Consider the following 21,118-nt stretch of genomic DNA (forward strand, 5'->3'; position numbering starts at 1 on the left):
CATATATATTCTACAGCTCAACCATGTAACCGGTAAATATATATTTAAAAGCATAGACTTTTCAAATCGATAAACATATATAAAATAGTAAAACACATTTCCAAGTGAACTCTTACTTTTATTGGAGTCAGGTTTACTCCCAACTATTTGATTGTCATTTTTTGGTATCTGATCTCGTGTTGATTCTGACACCTGAGAATGAAGGCTGATTGTATCATCATCTGATGGCTTCAAAGAAAACAAACAATTAAGATTTGTACAATTCAAAATCATTTCATACCATTTCATTTTAAAACCACACACATCAACAATTTAATCAATATCCTAATTTTTAATGGTTTAAAGCTATGTTTTATTTTGCAGCAGCAGTTGAAGATGCTGCACTGTGTTCTATCCATGTAATCACACCAGAACTGTCAAAGTGGGCATATGGCATGCAGGAACTACTGAGGATTTAATGTTCATGGGCACGACATGAATTTTGGTGCTTTTCCTTGGCCAGCTTCTGAAAGTCTTTTAAACAGGACCACACTTGCTATCAGCATCTACAAACTAAAATATCTTACCTTGTGCTGTCCATCGATTTAAATCATATTACATATGCATCCAAATATGGACAAAAATACAGGGATTTGGCCAAATCCCAAACAAAACATTGAATTCAGCATATCCCTATTTAAAGTGTTATTTATGCTAATGAATCAGTGCCCCTTTAGATAGTAGAGACTCATCGGCATAGGATCCATACAAAAACGCTGGGATTCAGCCAAATCCCAAGCTCAATCTTTCATTCAGTGTATCTCTCTTTAAAGTGATACTTATGCTATTGCTTTATTCCAAAGCAAAACATTTGGTTTTTATTGGTATAAAAAATGTATGCAACAAAACTTTCAGTTTTGTTGTATGAGAATCAGATGTGAACAGTACAGGTGCATTGCAATGGGTTCTTGCAGTTCACCAAAAAATAGCTTACTTCAGTGGCTGACAGACGCTTATCTCCATTATCACTGCCAATCCCAGAATCTGGGCCATGATTTTTATTTGGATAGAAATCTTCCATACTGTAAAGGAACAAAAAGTCAAACAATGCAACAAAAATGTTCACGGTAACAATCATGCTTATTACACAAATAATTAATGAATAAGGGTGGTGTGTTCCACAATTGTTTGGGAATCCTGCATGTGGAAATGGTGATATGGAAGAGTAGCAGTACAATGTGAATACAGTTATTATGAAAATTAAGACATGGAAGAGAAGTGTAGCTGAACAGGGTTTAAATGGAAACTGGCAGTGAGGGTTAGGATGTGAAACACAGTAGACCTCAGAAGAGGTGGCAGAAATACTAAGTAAAATCCAAGAGGGGCTACACCAAGACAATTTACTTTTCGGACAGGGTAAGAGGAAGAAAAAGTCTGGTTATTTTGAAAGTAGACAGAGATTCTAAGCAATGTAAATGGTTAAAAGCAAAGTACCTGTCGGTTAGAGGTTGACAAGGAATTCTTTTTGCTAAAGAAGGTAAGTCAAGAGAGTCTGGCTTCTTTTCTGTTCTGCAACAAGCTTGGATGTTGAGATATTTAAAAATATGCACTTTACCCTTTAGGCAAATCTGCAGAGAATAGGATGTAAATGAAATAGGTGAATTTCCAAAATTGCAAATGTAACGCTTTACAGAAGAACATTCCATTATTTATTCTGAAAGAAGTATACAAAACATTTACTCAGTTTCCAAAACATATAACACCAGTTTCAACATGATAAAGTGCTTATCTACTCATCACCTTTTAATCATGTGTGTAACATATACAATTTACACCTACAATAATAAAAAGGTTAAATAAAAAGTTACTACTGATCATATAAAAGGTAGGATGACTCAAGCTACCTGGACTCTGAGATGCAATAAATAAGTTTGCACATTTAAGTGTGAATGTGACACACGATTACAAGGATACATTTTAAAGATTTATGAAGGGTTTTTACGTATTATACAAAATAGTAGTGTTACCCCTATTATAATGTATAAGATTATGAGATGTCCATAATGACCACCATTGCCATTATATATAAAAAAACATCTATATAGTGAATAAAGTATCCCTGTTGTAATAAATATTTTATAAGTCACTGAGGAGTTCCATGACCATATAAAAGCACCAAAGACTTTTATACAGGTCTTGCAACTTTGAGGTGATATACTCATATTTTACAACAGAGGGTACTTTATTTCAATACACAAGTTTTCTGTCATGTGACAGAAATGTCATCAGTTAATACAAATAACTAATGACATCACTAAGCACAATTTATATTGTGAATAAAGTACCCCCTCTTGTAAAATATAAGGATATTATAAGTTACCGAGCAGTAGTACAACCATATAAAAACACGAGGCCAGATGAACTCTGCAGTGACTTTTAATATTCTCATATTTTGCAACAGGGGTTACTTTTTTTTTTTAATACACAAGTTTCAGTGAGTCGTGACAGAAATTAAATTACTAAACTCTCTTTATAACCGATGACATCACTATGCACCGTTTATAAAGATAAAACTTACAGAATATTCACCCACTTTAAACCACACCCATGTTACAAGAACTTTTAAGACCATATCCACATTAATTGTGGTAGCACACCAAAAATCACTCATCATTCATATGTGAAAAATGTAAGTCATATTAAAACATACCCTCAAATTCATATGACTCCTCTTCCCCTGTGGATAACACAGTGCCTCCCCACCCCCAGCAAATGATTAAAGGGGCACCTACAGGGACTCTACCAACAATTTCCAAATGTTAACAAAAACAGGCAGAGTATGGCACACACTGGCAGAGTAGGGCAGAGACAGGGAGCATAGGGCAGGCAAAGTATGGCACAGATGGGAGCGTAGGGCAGGCAGAGTATGGCACATACAGGGAACATTGGACAGGCAGAGTATGGTGCGCACACAGCACTATAGGGAATAATGAACCCCTTAAGTACTTTCCCACACGTCACAGAATTCTAGGGTGACATTATATCCTTATATTTTAGAACAGGGGGAAAATTAATTTATATCAGACACAAGTTTCAGTGAGTCATGTGACACAAAATATTACTAAGCACCAATTACAATGGATGACAACACTTCACAGCCTTTTTTATGGATATGGAAATTAATATATATTATATACTTATATATGGTGCTTAGAGAATTCACTTTTCTAACATGACTCATTGAAGCTCATCATCTAGTACAAATATAAATATGCTTTATGTGTATAATATAGAAGCCATGAATCTTGTGCATTTTAATAAACAATGTACCCCCTGTTGTAAAATATGAGGATAACAGAAGTCACCTTAGAGTTATCTTATTACCATAGGGGTACATTATTAGCTATATATTTCACAGGTTATTTAAGGCTCTAAAATATATTTTCACTAACAGACCGACTTGTTGAGTAAATTGTGCATACTCCAAAAATGTATATTTTAGTGTGCATGCACTAAACTCATAGCATTTCCTGCATCTGCACAATCAGTTCCATGTAGGACTATGTTAAAAAATAAAATTTTATTAGACACAAGTGAAAAGTTATGTTAAAAATAGTTAAAATACCTGGGCAGGAGGTATCTGCATAGGATTATTGTCCAAAATAATCAGTTCTAGGTGACGGAGCTTTCTGTAACTTACTGGGATTTCCGTAATTTTATTACATGAAAAATCCAACTTTACTAATGGTAAGAATGTAAGCTCTAAGAGTGGAAAAAACAGTGGTTATTGTGATCATTTGGTGCAATATCGCATTCCAAGATTGAACAGTGTAATCAAAATAATAGGGATTAAAAGAAACATTAACACCATCAAATGAAAGTGTTTTAAAGTAATTAAAATAGAATGTACTTATGACCTGCATAGTAAGGCCAAGGGCACACTCAGTGGATCATCTGCTTTCCTCACCTGTGTTTAGTACACAGAGTGAGAAATGCAGATCTGCTGTCATATGCTCCTTTTTTAGCTCTTTTGAAAGGCAAGGCTTTGGCCAGTGTGGAGCTACAGGATGCGGATACCTGAATGTATACATTTTTGTGCAATATCCGTTCAGTGTAACTCTATACAGGACAACGCCGTGCCTGTCAATTGAGCTACAGGTAGGAGTGCATGAAAGTGGATCCATAAATATGTTCATTAAAAAGAAATTCCTGCAGCAATTTCTGCATTCACCCCTCTAAAAAAAGTACATAGCTATTGGTTTCTATTATTGCTAGAAGTTTTGAATAAATGGTGGAATGATCACTAATATACTAATGCATTTTATGCACTCACTCTATTCTGCTATAGTGTAAGTACTTTGCTTCAGTATGTAATAAAAGGCTGAAAATTATGCCAGGGGCAGTGTATCTTAGCACACAAAGATGCTTGTTTTTAAACAGGTAATCAGCAAATGCTTAAAGGGGTAGTTCACCTTTGAGTTAACTTTTAGTATGATGTAGAGAGTTATATTCTGAGGAAATTTACAATTGTTTTTCATTTTATTATTTATGATTTTTGAGTAATTTAGCTTTTTATTCAGCAGCTCTCCAGTTTGCAATTTCAGCAAACTGGTTGCTAGGTCCCAAATTACCCTAGCAACCATGAATTGATTTGAATAAGGGACTGGAATATGAATAAGAGAGGGCCTGCAAAGAAAGAGGAGTAATAACAAGTAACATTAATAATACATTTGTAGCCTTACAGAATGTTTGTTTTTTAGGTGACCAGTGACCCCTGTTTGAATGCTGAAAAGAGTCCGAAAAAGAAGGTAAATAATTCAAAAACTTAAAAAAATTAATAATGAAGACCAATGAGAAGTTGCTTAGAATTGGCCATTCTGTAACACTAAGGGGCAGACTTATCAAAATTTGAGTTTAGAACTTAATAAATAAAAACTCACCCATGTTCTATTCATTCCTATGAGATTTTTAGAATTGTATTTATCAAATGGGGAGTTCTAACTTTCACCCGTTAATAAATAAAATTCTAAAATTGATGAGTTTTTATTTATTAAGCTTTAAACACACATTTTGATAAATCTAGCCCCAAACCTTAACATAAATGTGAACCACCCCTTTAATGGGGATTGAAAGCTATCGAGACCATTAGCAAACTGCACCTTTTATTACATAGCCCCATAATTCTACATTAACACTTAAAGAAATTACTACTAAGAGACATGAATACTACAGTTAGAAATATTTTCATTCCAAAAAGATATCAAGGTGCATTTTGCGTTATAAATTATAAATCTGTCCAAGGTCCAAAAACTTACCATCTGGCAATACCTGGAGATTATTTCTTCTTAAATTAAGTTCTCTTAGTGAATGTAGCTTCCCTACTTGCGTAGGGAGAACTTGCAGTTCATTACAGCTAACATCCTAAAAAAAGAAAAATGTCAAAACTGGTAAACTTTTTATTTTCAACAAGAATAGGATACATTGTAAAACTATTACGGTGAAAACTACCATATTTTAGCAAATTTAAAAGTTATCACAGACAAATTAATTCTTTGTTCTTTGTACATGTTTCGAGTGTCACAGCTATAAACATAAGCACATATAAAGCTACTCCCGTTAACAGCAAGGCTTTCCAAACCTAGCCAGGATCAGATCTTTTGTAGCTGCCATACTGACATTTCCAGTAACCCTAAGGGGCTGATTTATTGTCATTCAATCTTCGGCTTCAGGTATAAAAAGTTAGAAATGAGTTATTTAAATCGCTTCAGTTACTGCCATTTTTTCGTTGTGTGGGATTTTTTCTCCTGAATAGCTTGCAATGTTGTAGGTTAGACACTTTTTCTGCACAAATTTAAAAAAAGACAAACTGATGGTATAAACAAGGCCAAGTTAAAGAACCCACTCATATTTTATGACTTGGTTTTACCGGAACCTGGAGGTCGAATATTCATAAATCAGCTCCTTACTTTCCTGCAAGATATGGGGGGGGGGGGGGTGTTTTCTTTTAAAGAAAGACCCTTAAGTATTTTCCATTCCAACAATAATACATGTTCAATGATCAAGGGACAGAAAACCATAGAAAATGAAAAAAGATTTTTTAAATAAAAGTATCATACTTTCTAATTATGATAAAGAAAGAGAACACAAAACCCTTTGTTGTATAGTGCTGTGGATTAGGTTGTGGCTTTAGAAACACGTGTTAATAAGACAACAAGGGAAGATTACAAGAGAAAGCCTTTGGCTATAGTTATGTAGTTAAGTTGCTGTACTTCCTTAGCCGGGCCACCCTTCCTGTCGTCTGTGACCTGCCGAATTTGGAAGGGAGGACGAGCGCACAGGTGGCTGCATCTTCTGTATCATTATCTTCCCTTATTCGTCACAGATATTTAAGTCCCGTAAAAAGCCGCATGACAATTGGATGAGCTGGAAGGAGAGGTTCAAACCTCATCTTTCCAATCACTGTGCAGCTCAACCGGGACTTAGACTTCTCTGACCAATAAGGGAAGATAATGCAGCTACTGTACAGAAGATGCAGCCACCTGTTCTCTTGTCCTCCCTTCCAAACTCAGCAGGTCACAGACAGCAGGGGCTAATGAAGTAAGTGCAGCATAGCCGACCCACCCTTAAGTGAAACTGTGCAGCTAACAAATCAGTTTGTAAACTCTTCATTGATCATTCTTTTTTTTTGTATATTCTTTATTTTTATGCAAGACAAATTGTCAGTATGGCATTTAGGAAATAATGTAATAAAAGGATGTAAAAAGTCAGTAATATACAAATGAGGCGATATGTCTTTGTATAAGTTTTGCTATTCATGACATTTATGGAAAGAGGAATCACAGCCAAGCTTGTATGTCAGTATAATTAGTCCAGAATGTACTCATATATGTAATAGCAGGTATTCCTAGTCAGAAATGTGCTCCCTGGCCCTCGTTTGGTTCCTGTTTTTGTATGGGTGAGGGACCCTGGCCACCATTTTATTTTTTTTAACTTCTGTTAACAATCGCCACAATTTTATATTTTATGTCAAAGCTTGAGAGGGCCCTGGCAACCAATATACATTTTTATGGAGGCACTTACCACCAATATTACTTTTATGGGGGGGTCCTGGCCACCAATGTTTTTTTTTTTTATCATGTGAGGCCCTAGCCACTATTTTTTTTATGGGGGGCCCTGACCACATATTTTTCTTTACTTGTGTAGGGGACACTGGCCACCAATGGTTAATTTATGAACAAATGATTTTTATTTTGCACATTAGAAATGCAAATGCTAAAGCTAAGTGCAATTTAGATTAGTATAGGTACCTGCTTAAAGAGTCTAACTTGAAGTGGTGGTTAATAATCCTTTGGCCAAAACTATTTGCTGTTTTTGTGCTCATGTCTTTGTTGCCTTTTTACTGTGGTGTGGGTGGACTTGTGGGTGGAGCTTGTAGTGCAGTGGTCGGGGGCCCTGAATTTTTTCCCATCTGGGGCCCCGTGATTTCTAAAGGCAGCTCTGCAGAAGGCACAGAGGTAAGGGGTGTGCTACATATGGACCATGATAAAACTGTGGTCCTTTCTAGTTTTTTTTTTCAAAGAGGCCATTTACAATAAAGAAGGGTCTTATGGGAGTTCACCTTCAACATGACAGGGTTCAGTTCTCCCTCTATCTGGACAATTTTAAATTGCAAAGCAGGCCTTACACTGCCAAAACCCATCTCTTCCTCTTTTAATTAATGTCTAGAACCTTATGAAAGAACGCATTCATTCCTTTGGGACAGCTATAACCTCCTACTGACTTTTGTACCTGTTTGCCACAATACACCTTTCAAAATGGGGAGGCTTATATATCAAAATATGAATTTATGAACTTTCAAATATTTTTTAATTTTTAAAAACTTACCAAAGTTGAACGTGTGCTTATTTTTTAAAAAAACTTGAACTCAAATAGAAACAAGATAAACTTGAATCCATAGAATCCACACTTTATTAATCATTTTTAATTGTCCTACTAACTCTGAAAAACACACACAAAAAAAAAAAACTGGATTGGACTCCCATTGACGTCTACATGAACTCGTCAGCTTTAACATGCTAAATTTTTATGTTGAGTTTCTGAGCTTAATGTATGTTTAAAATTAAATTTTTCAAAACTCGAATTTCTGAGTTTTAGTCCAAAAAAGTCAAACACTGATAAATCGATCCCTTGGTACATTTGGAGACAGGGAGATAAACATTTGCAGCTAACTGCAGATAGACACCTAACAAAATGTCTCCTGGCTTTCGATACCTAATGCAACACATATAAAGTGCATCTTCTTACCTTCGATGCACTTCACCCACACCACCCCACATCCAAAATTCTCTCTCTACAGGCTCCTTTAAGGACCACATACATCCATCATTTTCTCTTTGATTCCAGCTGCAAAATGTGTCACCATCATAAAGCACTGCACAGAAAAGGGATATCCATAAAAGTCCCAAAGGGCACGTGAAACATTGTTACGCCTTTATTACTACTCTAGTAAGTACTCTAGTAAGATGAAAGACAAAGGGGCAGATTTATCAAAGTGTGAAATTAGAGCTCAACACAGAAAAATTCCACTGCTTTCTAATAATTTTAATGGGCTTTTTAGCTTTGTATTTATCAAATGGAGAAAATTAGAGCTCACCATTTGATAAATTTGAAACAAAAAAAAATATAGAAATGAATACAGAGTAGTGGCTTTTTACTGTGATGAGCTCTAATTTCACACTTTGATTAATCTGCCCCATATCCCTTAAATATTATTCCTTAAATATAAATATTTTTTAATGTCATGTAATTTTCACGTAAGAGGTGTTCTTACCAACTCCATTAAATCTTTCAGCTTTCCAACTTCTTCTGGTATAGAAACTAATTTATTATTACTAACGACCAACACTTTCAATGGCAAGTCAAAGAGATATTTTGGCAAGGTTGACAGAAGATTTCGGCTACAGTGAAAAAAACAAAAAATTACTATTAGTAACAGAGAGCTATTGTGCAACGTAAGAAATGTTTCTTTGTTAGTGAACTACATTTAAATATATCAACTCCATGGCAACCACCAAACCTATTTCTTTTTTCAAAACAAAGGAAATTTTAGCGGTGCAGCTGCCTAAATTCAAGGTTGAACCTTGTAGGACTGGTATGCTGGCCACATCTATACAAGGGGCAGAAACATGATTTGACTAGAATTTATAAGGGCAGAATGGTTGCAAAACTGTACCACAGTAAATAATGGACATACCCCTGATCCAACCAATTCCTAACCCAATCTGCCCAAACTCCATCCCTTTAGCTGAAAACCCACTTGGCCCTTTCACAGTAATCCTGCCCCCTTTTTCACAACAAAACTACCAGCAAAATCAATCAGTCTAAAAGGACTAAAGCTGGCATAGACGCAAAGACAAAGTCGTACAAATCTTCATATCTTATGTTTTTCAGACAGAGTGTGGATTGTCCCTACATTTTTTGTGCCATGGCGATCGGACGTTAAGAAGACTGCAAGTATTGCCTATCTGCCAATATCAATGGGTGACTGTCACTACTATTTGTCGGATGTAACTTCTTATGATTGCAGTCTGTGAAGTGATGGCCAGAACATTGTGTGATGTTCTTTTTACTACTTTATTTAATCTGAATGTTTAGTTGAAGATCGAGAAATTGCAATTCACAATCGTTAGTTAGAATTAAGGATATATCTACACGTCTATGGCTAGCTTAAGGCTTCAGGCCTCAGATGTGTTTTCACCATGATCTTTTGCCAAATCCCAGTGCACCTTTTGTCCTACAGTCTTCTTTTATTAGTGCTAGACTGAAGGCTGATGTACGAACCACTTTTCTTTATAGTGGATGGTTTTAATCCTGATGATCTCATTTGTGAAAAATGGATGTGATTAATAAACGAATCGGACTCTAATGCCATATTGCACCATGTACCAATTACATAACTAGACAAGATACTATCCCCACTCTAAAAACATGTACAACAACCTGCAGGTGCAAATTTCTTCCTACTTCGGGCACGTCACTTGCAAGTTGGAGCAGACACTACCTAGCTGATGCTTGCAATTACTCTGTGGGAAAACACTGCATTTTTAATGACCCAGCCAACTGAACCAACTATTATAATGAACACTGGTACATACAGCTGCTTTACTACAAATGGGAGGGAAATCAAAGGGAAGGCAAGATTCAAAGAACTTAAAATACAAACTAATTTTTTTTTTTTTTTTAATAAATCACAGAATGCGAGGAATAATGACAAAAGCAGAAAGACGGAATATCTCACCTAATGTTTAGGTAAGTTAGCATCTGAAGATTTGTTATGGTCTCTGGAATGCATTTGATGCAGTTGTGGTATAAATTTAAGGTTTCCAAAGGTGCAAAAGAGTAAACATCTGATGGGATTTCAGTAAATCTATTTTTGGAGAGATCTGAAAAAAAAGAAAGAAAATCATTATTGTATTTAGTCATTTGGAAAGTCAAGATAAACCAATAAATCACTATAAAGGACATTTAAGTTCAAAGAATGGTTGGTTTACTCAGAGCATATCTGTCACTGTTTCAATCATTCATTTTAAAATCACTGTTCATAAATCAGCAATTTTGCGAAAGCTTTATTTTGGATGATTCATAAAATTAGGGGTTATATAACAAACAATTTTCTTGCTCCTATGAATACATGGTACACTTATCAAGCAATGAAAGACAAGAACTTGGTTTACTGTGATCCTTATAGTACAGAACAAAAATGTGTAATTCATTCTGAAACTGTCAAAGCATAATGTATCAATTGCATGAAACGTTCAATAGCATGTTAAGGGGAAGTATCACAAAAATTAAAAATTAATATAAACTTCATACTGAAATAAGATACTTTTTTTAATACAATCAATTTCAATATTCAGCATGGTTTGTGAAATAATCAAGCGTATCTTCACTATCCCTCTCTCAGCTTCATGCAGGAGTTGGGTGACAGATTTTCATTGACCGTTAGATCCAATATATCTTATGGGGAGGGGCTTCCTTTCCTAGCAGATGTATTAGAGCTCACTCAAATAACTGATTCCAGTACAAAGCAAAATCTAACAAAATAACTGCCTTTTGCACAAATCCTGCATGTAGAGAGACATGATGTCTGGTGATTTTAATAGAGTGAGCTCTAATACACCTTCTAGGCAAAAGGAGTCCCTTTAAGATATATTGGATCTGTCAATGTAAATCGGACACTCAACTGCTGCATGAAGACAGAATGAAGAGACACAGATGCTGAGAAAGGGATAGTGAAGATAAACTTGATTAGTTCAGAAACTGTACAGAATTTTTAATTGATTATATTTAGAAAACTTTTTATTTTAGTGTGCTGAAGCTTTTATTAAGTTTTCATTTTCTTAATAGTTTCCATTTAAGCAGAATCGTATTCATATGAATAATGTATCGAAACATTGTGAAGCATAATCCATTGTATCTTTGCTTTTGGAGAGGCGGTATGTCCCATTCGGCAGAGTTGTTGGTCTAAATCAGGGGTCAGCAACCTTTACTATAAAAAGAGCCATTTTGCCCCTCTCCCACTAAAGAAAAATAGTCTGGAGCCGCAAAACATAACACAGCTTATAAAATTTTTTAACCTTTTTTAATTTTAACTGTTACAACAACAGAATACAACAAACAGAAGTGCATTGTGTATATGCAGGGCTACTTTGAAATAAATTAAACACTGAATAGCCATATTAAATGCTAGTGTTCTCATCTGTTTAATGTGACTTCTGTTTCTGAAGCTCCATGCTGATCGCCTCTCTCTCTCTCTCTCTTCTTGAGTGTGTGACCGCGGTAAGGACCATGATGAATCATCTTGCTGTGGCTCAGTCTTGCCACTCCTGGGACGTCTATACAGCCCTCGCACCTGCTGGCGGCTTCTTGAGTGTGCTTACCGCGGTCGCACACTCAAGAAGCCACCAGCAGGTGCGAGGGCTGTAAATACGACCTGATAGGCAAAGCTGCAAGACTCAGCCGCAGGATGAAGAGCGCAAGAGGCTCTGAAGCCGCAGGTTCCCTACCCCTGGTCTAAATGAAACCTAAAGCTGAGTTTCATTTAAATTTGGACAAACATACATTTCTCCTACACCTAGGGGCACATTTACTTAGCTCAAGTGAAGTATTAGAATGAAAAATACTTCTAATTATTTTTTTGGCTACTTTGACCATCAAATTGGCTACTTCGACTACGACTTCGAATTGAACGATTCCAACTAAAAATTGTTCGACTATTCCACAGTCGAAGTACTGTCTCTTTAAAAAAAGAAGAAAAAAAAAAACTTTGACTAGCTACTTCACCAGCTAAAACCTACCGAGCACCAATGTTAGCCTATGGGGACCTTCCCCATATGCTTTCTAAGCAATTTCTGATCAAAGGAAAATCGTTCGATCGATGGAACGAAATGGTGTATATCCTTCGACTTCGATATTCGAAGTCGAAGGATTTTACTTCGATGGTCGAATATCGAGGGTTGGTTAACCCTCGATATTCAACCAATAGTAAATGTGCCCCCTAGTGTATGTGTAATTTTTACTTAGTAAATGAACGCTGCAGACTAAATTGCATTTTATGGACTATAGGGAAATATAATTGCATGAATGTATGCTTTTAATGAGACAGGAGGGCATGCGTTACCAATATAGTAGATGGAACTTTATTTTCATCAAAAATTTAAATTTTCTTGCCACTATGCAAGGCAGAAGTTAGCCTATTACAATTTATTGTTAAGGACAGAAATCCCTTTTAAAATGAAACTCTTTAAACGCTCTTCTTACTGGACCTCCCAATTGATATTGATAAGCATGCTCAGATATCGGTCTGATCTAGGAGCAGATATCCATCAATCCTCAAATGCAGTCCTTTCCCAACTGGTCTGCATGAGGCTCGTATGTGATTCAATCGGTGAGCTTATAAACCAGCTTGGTAGCCGAATTGGGCAGTGGATTGTTTCATGAGATCAGTACAGTTGCACATCAATTCAGTTTGGCCATCCATTATACATACACAACATTTATAAGAAATTTACTCTTGATGGAGATCCAGATGAAATGTAATAGCAGATATAAAAAGAACTTGAACACAAGTGGAGAGTACACACATTTATACAGGTCAATTGACTGGGCACTAGTAAAAAAATTGTATAATTAACAAAACATGCCACACAAACAGGTCTTACATTGGCTATACACGTAGAGATACGCTTGTTTGGTGAAATCGTCAATCTCTCTCCAAAATGCCCACATTGAGGTGGGCGATATCGGGTTGATCTAATCGTGGGCAACTAGGGCCAAACGATTGGATCATAATGCAGCCAATGGGCGGTTGGATCGTGGGACTGCATCAACGAACAGATGCAGACCGATCCACATCTGGCTAACTTTCAGCCAGATATAGATCTGGGAAGCCCGTCGGAGGGTCCCACACACAGGCCAATAAGCTGCCGATTCGGTCTGTCGGCAGCTTTTTTTCTGCCCGTGTATGGCCAGCTTTAGTCTGAATGCGATACACAAGCATTAATACCCCCATGTTACCATGTGACTAATCAGGAAAGGGGCAGAATAAGGTGCTTTTTTAAATACAGGTCATGACAACAGCAAAGAATAAGCACTTACAAAAAAACAAGATGAAATCCAAAAATGAAAATGTATAAAAAGCAGCAATAACATTGCTAAAATGAAAACTGTGACTAGTAAGTAACAATTCAAGGACTTTCAAGAACACATAAAAGGTAAATGGCTGCAGGCAATCAAGTTATGACTCCAAAATCAGTGAAACTGATTTTGTAAAATACAACATACTGGACAAAAAATTATGTGTATTCTTTGTAAATTGGTGCAACTGTCAAATATTCAACAACAGATCAAGGTAAATATAAGTCACTCACTTTATACTGATAGAGATGGATCACAAGGACACAAACATGTATGCATGCCTATAGATAAAAGACTAAAGGTGGTTGATTCAGCTGCCGATTCGCATCCTGATTCAGCAGTTAGTCTGCCCATGTAGGAGGCCCTCTGACAAGTCCAGCAGCAGCTCAGTACCATTCAGAATCTCTCATTCACTTAAACCTGAGCATTTTTTTTTAGTTGAAAAGCATATGTGCCGAGGGTTTTAGGTATTACACGCTCAAATGAATGGGAGTCACAGGAGACAAGAGTTTAGCAGTGATTTGTGATGCCCAATGTAGGTGGATTTGGAAAGGGTTACATGTGCCATAAGCCTTACGCCTTGGAACAAAGTTTTTTGACTTCTATCAACCAAGAGGGCAAGCTAATCCTTGGCTATTCCATAGTATCCTCAGTTGCTGATATTGAACTTCCAAGGTAAAGGGACTTGTGTAAAAAAAATGTCCAGTGAAAAAAAAAGTGTAACAAGGCACACTAGACGAGTAACATTACTATTTAAAAACAGCAGGCTGAAGGCGGAATGCTTTTATACAGGTCAGGAGATCCCGAGATGGAAGTGGCTAGATGTTTAGTTTGAGTGAATACATCAGACACAATGGCTTATCAAAAACAACCATTTACTACTGCAATAGCTATACCATTCAAAGAGACCACTGCAAAGATGCTTAAAGGGGTGGTTCACCTTTAAACTAACTAGTTCAAAGCAACTTTTCAATTGGCTTTCATTTTTTCTTTTTTTTTTTTTTTATGAATGATTTGCCTTATTATTCTTCTTCGTTTTCCAGTTGTCAAATGTCAGGATATGCATTGTTATTGCTACTTTTTAATACCAAGGTTTCTCTCCAGGTCCTGTCCTTTTTTTAATCCAGTCTGCTGAATAAAAAGCTAAATAACCCAAAAAACAATTGCAAATGGTTTCAGAACATCACTCTCTACTACAAGCTAATTTAAAGGTGAACAACACCTTTAATATCATTGTTCTTTGTTTCTTCTAAATTCCCAGCAATTCTTACTTTTGTTCCCAATTCCACACTTCCATCAACTACGAAGAACTAGAGACTTGAACTCTTGAATAATTGTGTTTTCCAAAATCTATCCCATGCCACCATCCACTGCCCAGAATTACAACTTTTAGAATTAACAAACCGCATCTTCACTGAGATATTAGGGGGGGGGAAGTATTGTAGATCAAGAAGATGTGCAAACAGATGAGCCTATAAGGACATGCAAAATACACAGTCCCAATGCCCACCATATACAGCACCAATGCCCAACCCACTCACTCCCAAGCACATTAGAAGCATTCTGGAAAATCTACTGCATCAAGATCTCAATCATCTCAGAAACCCATAGGCAGGTGCAGGTCACTGCGCTGTTTTCAGCTGTCTTGCACCTCTACCTGCTCTGTGTATGGCTATTCTGTTCCAGAGAGGCCCATGTAATACACAGAGAGACCCATAACACAGCAGGGCCCTGTTCAACATCATTCTGCAGTGCCGGGCTTTCTTTATTGCATTGAATAGCATGACTTGCATTGCTAAAGGAGAAGAGAAGGGGGGCTGGGGGTACACACAAAGGTTAGGAACTGAAAGAAATAAATGGCTGGCAGCTTGATGAATAGAGATGCAATGTTACCCAACACAAAGGCTTTCACCCAGCACAGGAAAAATAACAAAACTAACAAATCAGAAACTAGAAATATTCCAGAGGGATATACCAAAAATAAAGGTTTCATAGTCTTTTAATAGCAGGCGGATTCTTCTAGTTCTTGAACTGTGCCCATCATTACCATCACAGACATACATTCTTTAATCCAAATTTCCTAGGAACGTGCCTGAATCATAAGAGTCTATCCTGGCATAATTTATTCAACTCGGTGACAAGATCATTAAAAAAACTCACGATTCTTGTACTTAAATGAAAAAAAAAATGAAAAAAAAAATTATAACTGGAATGAGAATCAATTTCTTTCATAAAAGCATTAAAGCAATCATTTGGAAATTACAATTTTTGTGCGCATTTATTATTCCAATAATTTTGTGTACAGCTTTTGTGTACAGCTACAAGTTACTTAGAGAGCACAATCACTGTTCACATATAAATATATTTCTTGTAAACACGGCGCCCAGTTTACCCCAAACCACACCCAGCCCATGAATCAGGTAACCGCGTGGTTGTCAAGCTGTGACAAAACATTAATTATTTCAGTTTTTATCTCTTAAAAGCAGAATAGAGTATGAAGAGTTATTATGTGTAAAAAACAATGGAAGGATAGGTTACAAAAGCCGGCAATGTAGGAGCGTAGAATACATGATTTATACAACTTATTTTACATACTGGTTTCATAGAACTATAAATGATATGAATTGTGGAAATGCACGTAGGCTTTGTTTGATTTTTACAAACATAACATTCATCATATTGTGTGTCAATGAATAGCTTCCTTCAACCATTTCTCAGTTCCTAGAAAAACAATAAAGAAATGAGGAAGAAGCCAAGCTTCTCAAAAGCAGCAATTCTGATATCCCAAATAAAACAAATGTTACATTAACAACTAACAAAAGAAATATCCAATAGCCCAAAGTAAGACAGGAAATATAAGGCACACGAACAATTCATCTAAAATCGAGCACAGCACCATAAATTACGTTGTGCTACAGCAGTTGAACACAAAGACCATAAAACAAGACTACAAAGCCAGCAACATAGCACATTTGGTAAACCTGAGTGAAGCATTCACTAACAATAAGAGAATTACAATAAAATGTTCAGTGAAAGAAACATGTAAACAGTGAGAAGCAATAGAAACCCATGCTAAAAATAGACAAAAATTTAAATTATTTCTACCTGAACCAAAGGGTCAAGAGGGCCCTACTCTTATATAAAGTTAACAGCAGGGAAGAAAAAATCCAGCTGCTGTGATCAGAACCCCCTTACTTGAACATTACATTTTTATGCGCCTCCTGTGCTTTTCATTTAGTAACATTAGCAGTAATGGTCAAAACGCCCCATCATAGGCCTAAGGAGTTCAACTTTCTTAAGTTTACCATTTCTAATAGAGCCTGAAAACTATTTTTCTGGTCAACAACTCTCTGCTTACTTTTATTGACAATTATATTAGATTTTTTGTTACAAGCAACTTACTGAAAGCTGTTTGAAATGAAACAAAAGCAATTTAGCCAAGTACATCTGACATGATAAGCAAAAATAAGCTGTACTATTTACAATATAATATGTCTAGGTGTAATGGAAGAAAATGATTACTCTTGCAGTAGTAAAACCAAGCAAGAGGAACAAATATAACAAAATGAAAGAAGGTTTCTTGAAAACAGTAACAAACCACTTAAAGGAAGCCCTACTCGGCACAGTCCAACTATGCAGCTCTCAGGTGTGGCATGCCACCCCTAAAAACATACTGCCCAGATATAAACAGTTGGAAGAAGGGGTAGGCAGAAGATGCACCTGTCTAGGGCTCAGTAATGGGAGTTGTATTGCAGGTACCTTTTGAAGGGTCTTCAGCCTACCCCTAGTTTGGGTTCGCTTGCTCCCTCTGCTGCTCTCCCTCTTCACCATGGCCCCCCGCCCCCCTGTGCAATATAACTGAGCATTCACACGCAGGAGGAGTGAGGTGGGGGAATGAGGTGGCCGACCGGGTTGCCTAGGGTGGCGGTCGGCTTGGCCAGCCCTTGATATACGACCAGGTCCGGACTGAGGATTAAAATAGGCCATGCCATTTCAGGTACACAGAGGCCCAATCAGCCCACACATAAGCCCAAACAGCCCACTAAATACTGACTTTCTATGGCACCTTATTGCAGCCCCTCTGGCATTTGCCAGAACCCACCGATTGACAGTCCAGGTCTGTATACAGCCATCTCACAGATGTGGACCCCAGAGTTCCAACATATTCAGCAGCCTTTCACAGAGATAATACATCAGTCACACGAGTTCCTGTCCCAGTGGGGTTTACAGTTTAAGGTTCCTATCATATTCACACATACTATGGTCAGTGTTTTCAGAATCAGAAACTTTCCTACCTGAACCCACCCTAACCTAATGCTTTTTTAACACAGGATACAAACCACCCTGATATTGAGAAGGCACTTGCCCCCAACAGGCACAAAACGCGTTAGGCCGCTGTCCGCTATGTCTTAATAAATATTTTGTATTTTTTTACTACTTTGATTTTTGGAGGGACTCACAATTGTTATGTTTTTTTTCTCATGGATTTACACCTGTGGACTGGGCTGAAATATGAGTATATCCTCCCCCTCTTACTTATTTTTGCTTTATTGTAATATTTTATTTACTGTGGTAGTGCCAATACTGGCTTTTGGCACCTGCTTTTCTTTATTAAGGCACTTAAAGTTGGAAAGTAGCTCCTTTGTTTAAATTGCTTAAAATGATGTTTTCTTTTATTGGGCAATTTTTAATTTGGGGGTTTACTTGCCCTTTAAGACCTAGATTTTTCTGTTTACAGGGTAGAGCAATAAGGCTACTAAAAATAAATATATACATAAAAAAACATTACATATGATTGTTTTTGCATCAGCATGGATTTATTATAGCCTTGATAACATAAAAAACAAGTTAAGCTGGCCATACATAATAATATATGGTCGTTTGGCAACCTTGAGGTAGTTGCCACTATGCAGGCCATTATATTGAGGACCACATCACATCAACACGCAGTTGCGGTCCTCCATCCAACTGGAAAATCAAACTGGCCAATTGATATCTGGCCAATTTTCAGCCAGATATTGCTCTTCATACACATTACCTGGTACCATACACAGACTAAGGGCGTCTTCTTGAGATTCGCCACGCTGAGAGGAAGCGCATGCGAGTAGATTGATGCAGCGAATATAAGGTAAGTAATAGAAATGTCGGAACTTGTCACTGCGTGCATCTGACACGACTGACGCGAACGCCGCACGTTGCGTCATCAGACAGTCGTGTCAGATGCACGCAGTGACAAGGTCTGACATTTTTATTACTTACCTTATATTTGGCGCATCTGTTTCCTCACATGCGCTTCCTCTCAGAGTGGCAGATCTCAAGAAGACGCACTGTGTGGTTCAGCCCTAAAAAGCTCCAGTAATAGCACTGTCAGGAGTTTGGCACTGGAATAAATGGGAGGTGGCAGTTTCAGGGACTTGCTGCTAGAAGAGATCTGGAACTGAAGTGATCAGAAGGCATCTGGGCCACACCTGGTTCCTGGCGCTGTCCCACTGCAGGGGATGATACTTTTTGGGTAATGATTCTATGCATTTTAATGGAGCAGTAAATAAGGTTTCAGGTGCAAATTACAGTGGCAGAAACAGGAGAGCGGACATGTCTGTGCTACATGAATTATTCCAATGGAAAAAACATTCCATCAACTAAAGTTGAAAACTTTGCCAGAAATGGTTAGAAGCATGACACCTACAGTATATTAAAATTCAGAATGACTGTTGCCATTTGGATCGCACAATAGTAATTTTCAGCTTAACATTTGTGTTGAGTAGGACACACCTTTGCAAACATTTATGTCCCGTTTGTAGGAGCATCTTTTACAAAATGCTTTTCCTCATATCCTTATTGTAGCATTTTAAGCCACTTATATTGTTTATGATAAGTGCAAACCAAAGAGTATGTCATGGGGTTCAGTCCGGGAAACATAATAATTATATTATTAATCCAGTGAAACGTACTTAATGCTACTAGACATCTGTCAAAATCGCCTGACAATCAAAACACAACTGGTTGACTCTTCACATGGCATCAGTCTATGTACAAGACACACAGATGACTGTAATTCCTTATAGCCATTCATCATAGTGGGGAGGAAGAGTATACGGGGGGAATATTTCATGGAAAATTAGTTTTGTTCATCAGGTAACATTATATCAAACAATGGAGGGAACACCTATATGTTATAGCTAATAAAAAACAAAACAAAATAGAAATAAACTCTCTATTCTAATGAGTAAAATTGAGTACATACTATTGCATTAACTGAAATGAGTTATATTATAGCATGCATTTCATTGATGAAACAGGAGTGTATTATAAATGAAAGGCATTGCTATTATTCACTTTGTCATCCAAGAGAGAGTATATACTGTACTACAGCTGCTGAGCGTTGAGTTGGTATGTTCATGAATGAGCACATTTGTAATAGTATTGATCTAGGCAGATGGGTTATATGAATGGAACGGTAGAGAATCACTAACTACACGATGGTTCAATAACTCGCTATGACTGGAAATGGGAACGTTATGTTGTATTGCTGAGGTGGCGCAACAGATTTTCAGTTCAAAGGCCAAAGGTTGGACATACCTGTGTAAGTAAAGCACTGGGTTATCATTTAATCACTATCAGACTATTAAGGGTGTAAGGAAGCACTCACGGCTCTAGAAACAATGAAACATGGGGTTATGACTCTGCAACAAAGGAACAGTATCATAACAGTCACATCATGTGGAGAGAGAGGGATGCCACCCAAAGTACACTAATGAGACTATCCAATAGAGAACACACTACATGAGTACAAAGCACTATAAATGTGGAGGGGGACTGTCCTCTTTGCACCAGATCTGATACAATGGACTGGAGGTACCACATGCCTCATTGGGGAGATACCAGCAAAATGGGGGTCATTGTCTCTGCACCAGAAGATGAATGATGAACTAGAGGTAGCACATGCCTCACTCGGAAGATACCATGAGAATAGGGATACGGGGGGGGGTAAAACACAAGGACTATCGCAGAAAGCACTGGTGGGAGGTTTCCTTGTGAGAACCAGGGCCCCACCTGCTTGTGTAGTGTCCGTCAGATCGTAGCCGGTACCAGGAAAGTCCCTAAGCTTTCGGCCGCTCAAGCTGAGGATGCCCATGTTGACCGCCTCTTCCAGGGCCCGGTCCAAGCTTCTGGCCGTGTGCTGATAAATAGTCCCTGTGCTCCAATGAGGTCCATTGGGGAAGCCGCTGTGCATGGATAACGAGTGCGTAGACAAGCCGGTACCCTGCTGGGTTGTATTCCCACCGCTACCTCCTCCTGAGCTTCCTCCTCCGGGACCACCGGAGCCCCCAGCCGCCGTCAGACTGGCCGCCATTGCTGCTAAAGGGGAGCCCCGCTATAATAATTCCGTTAGCAAGTGCTCCGTACAATGCGCTTGCGCAGGGCAGAGGGGCAGGTACTAAGA

At 37.6% G+C, this 21,118-nt stretch overlaps 1 protein-coding gene across 3 annotated transcripts in view; it reads right to left on the minus strand.

Annotated features, from left to right (window-relative positions):
• lrch2.L (leucine-rich repeats and calponin homology (CH) domain containing 2 L homeolog) overlaps window positions 1-21,028 on the minus strand; it is a 51,325-nt gene extending 30,297 nt beyond the window's left edge. For all 3 annotated transcript variants that reach the window (XM_041572789.1, XM_018229987.2, XM_041572788.1), the window contains exons 1-8: window positions 20,728-21,028; window positions 10,277-10,421; window positions 8,810-8,936; window positions 5,295-5,400; window positions 3,605-3,741; window positions 1,474-1,607; window positions 974-1,061; window positions 117-228 (exon numbers count right to left, since the gene is read on the minus strand). In XM_041572789.1, the coding sequence (XP_041428723.1) occupies window positions 117-228; window positions 974-1,061; window positions 1,474-1,607; window positions 3,605-3,741; window positions 5,295-5,400; window positions 8,810-8,936; window positions 10,277-10,421; window positions 20,728-21,028 (1,150 nt within the window). The remainder of the gene's footprint in view (window positions 1-116; window positions 229-973; window positions 1,062-1,473; window positions 1,608-3,604; window positions 3,742-5,294; window positions 5,401-8,809; window positions 8,937-10,276; window positions 10,422-20,727) is intronic.
• Window positions 21,029-21,118: the final 90 nt, after the last annotated feature.

Source organism: Xenopus laevis, chromosome 8L (genome assembly GCF_017654675.1).
Source record: "Xenopus laevis strain J_2021 chromosome 8L, Xenopus_laevis_v10.1, whole genome shotgun sequence".
Lineage (NCBI taxonomy): Eukaryota > Metazoa > Chordata > Amphibia > Anura > Pipidae > Xenopus > Xenopus laevis.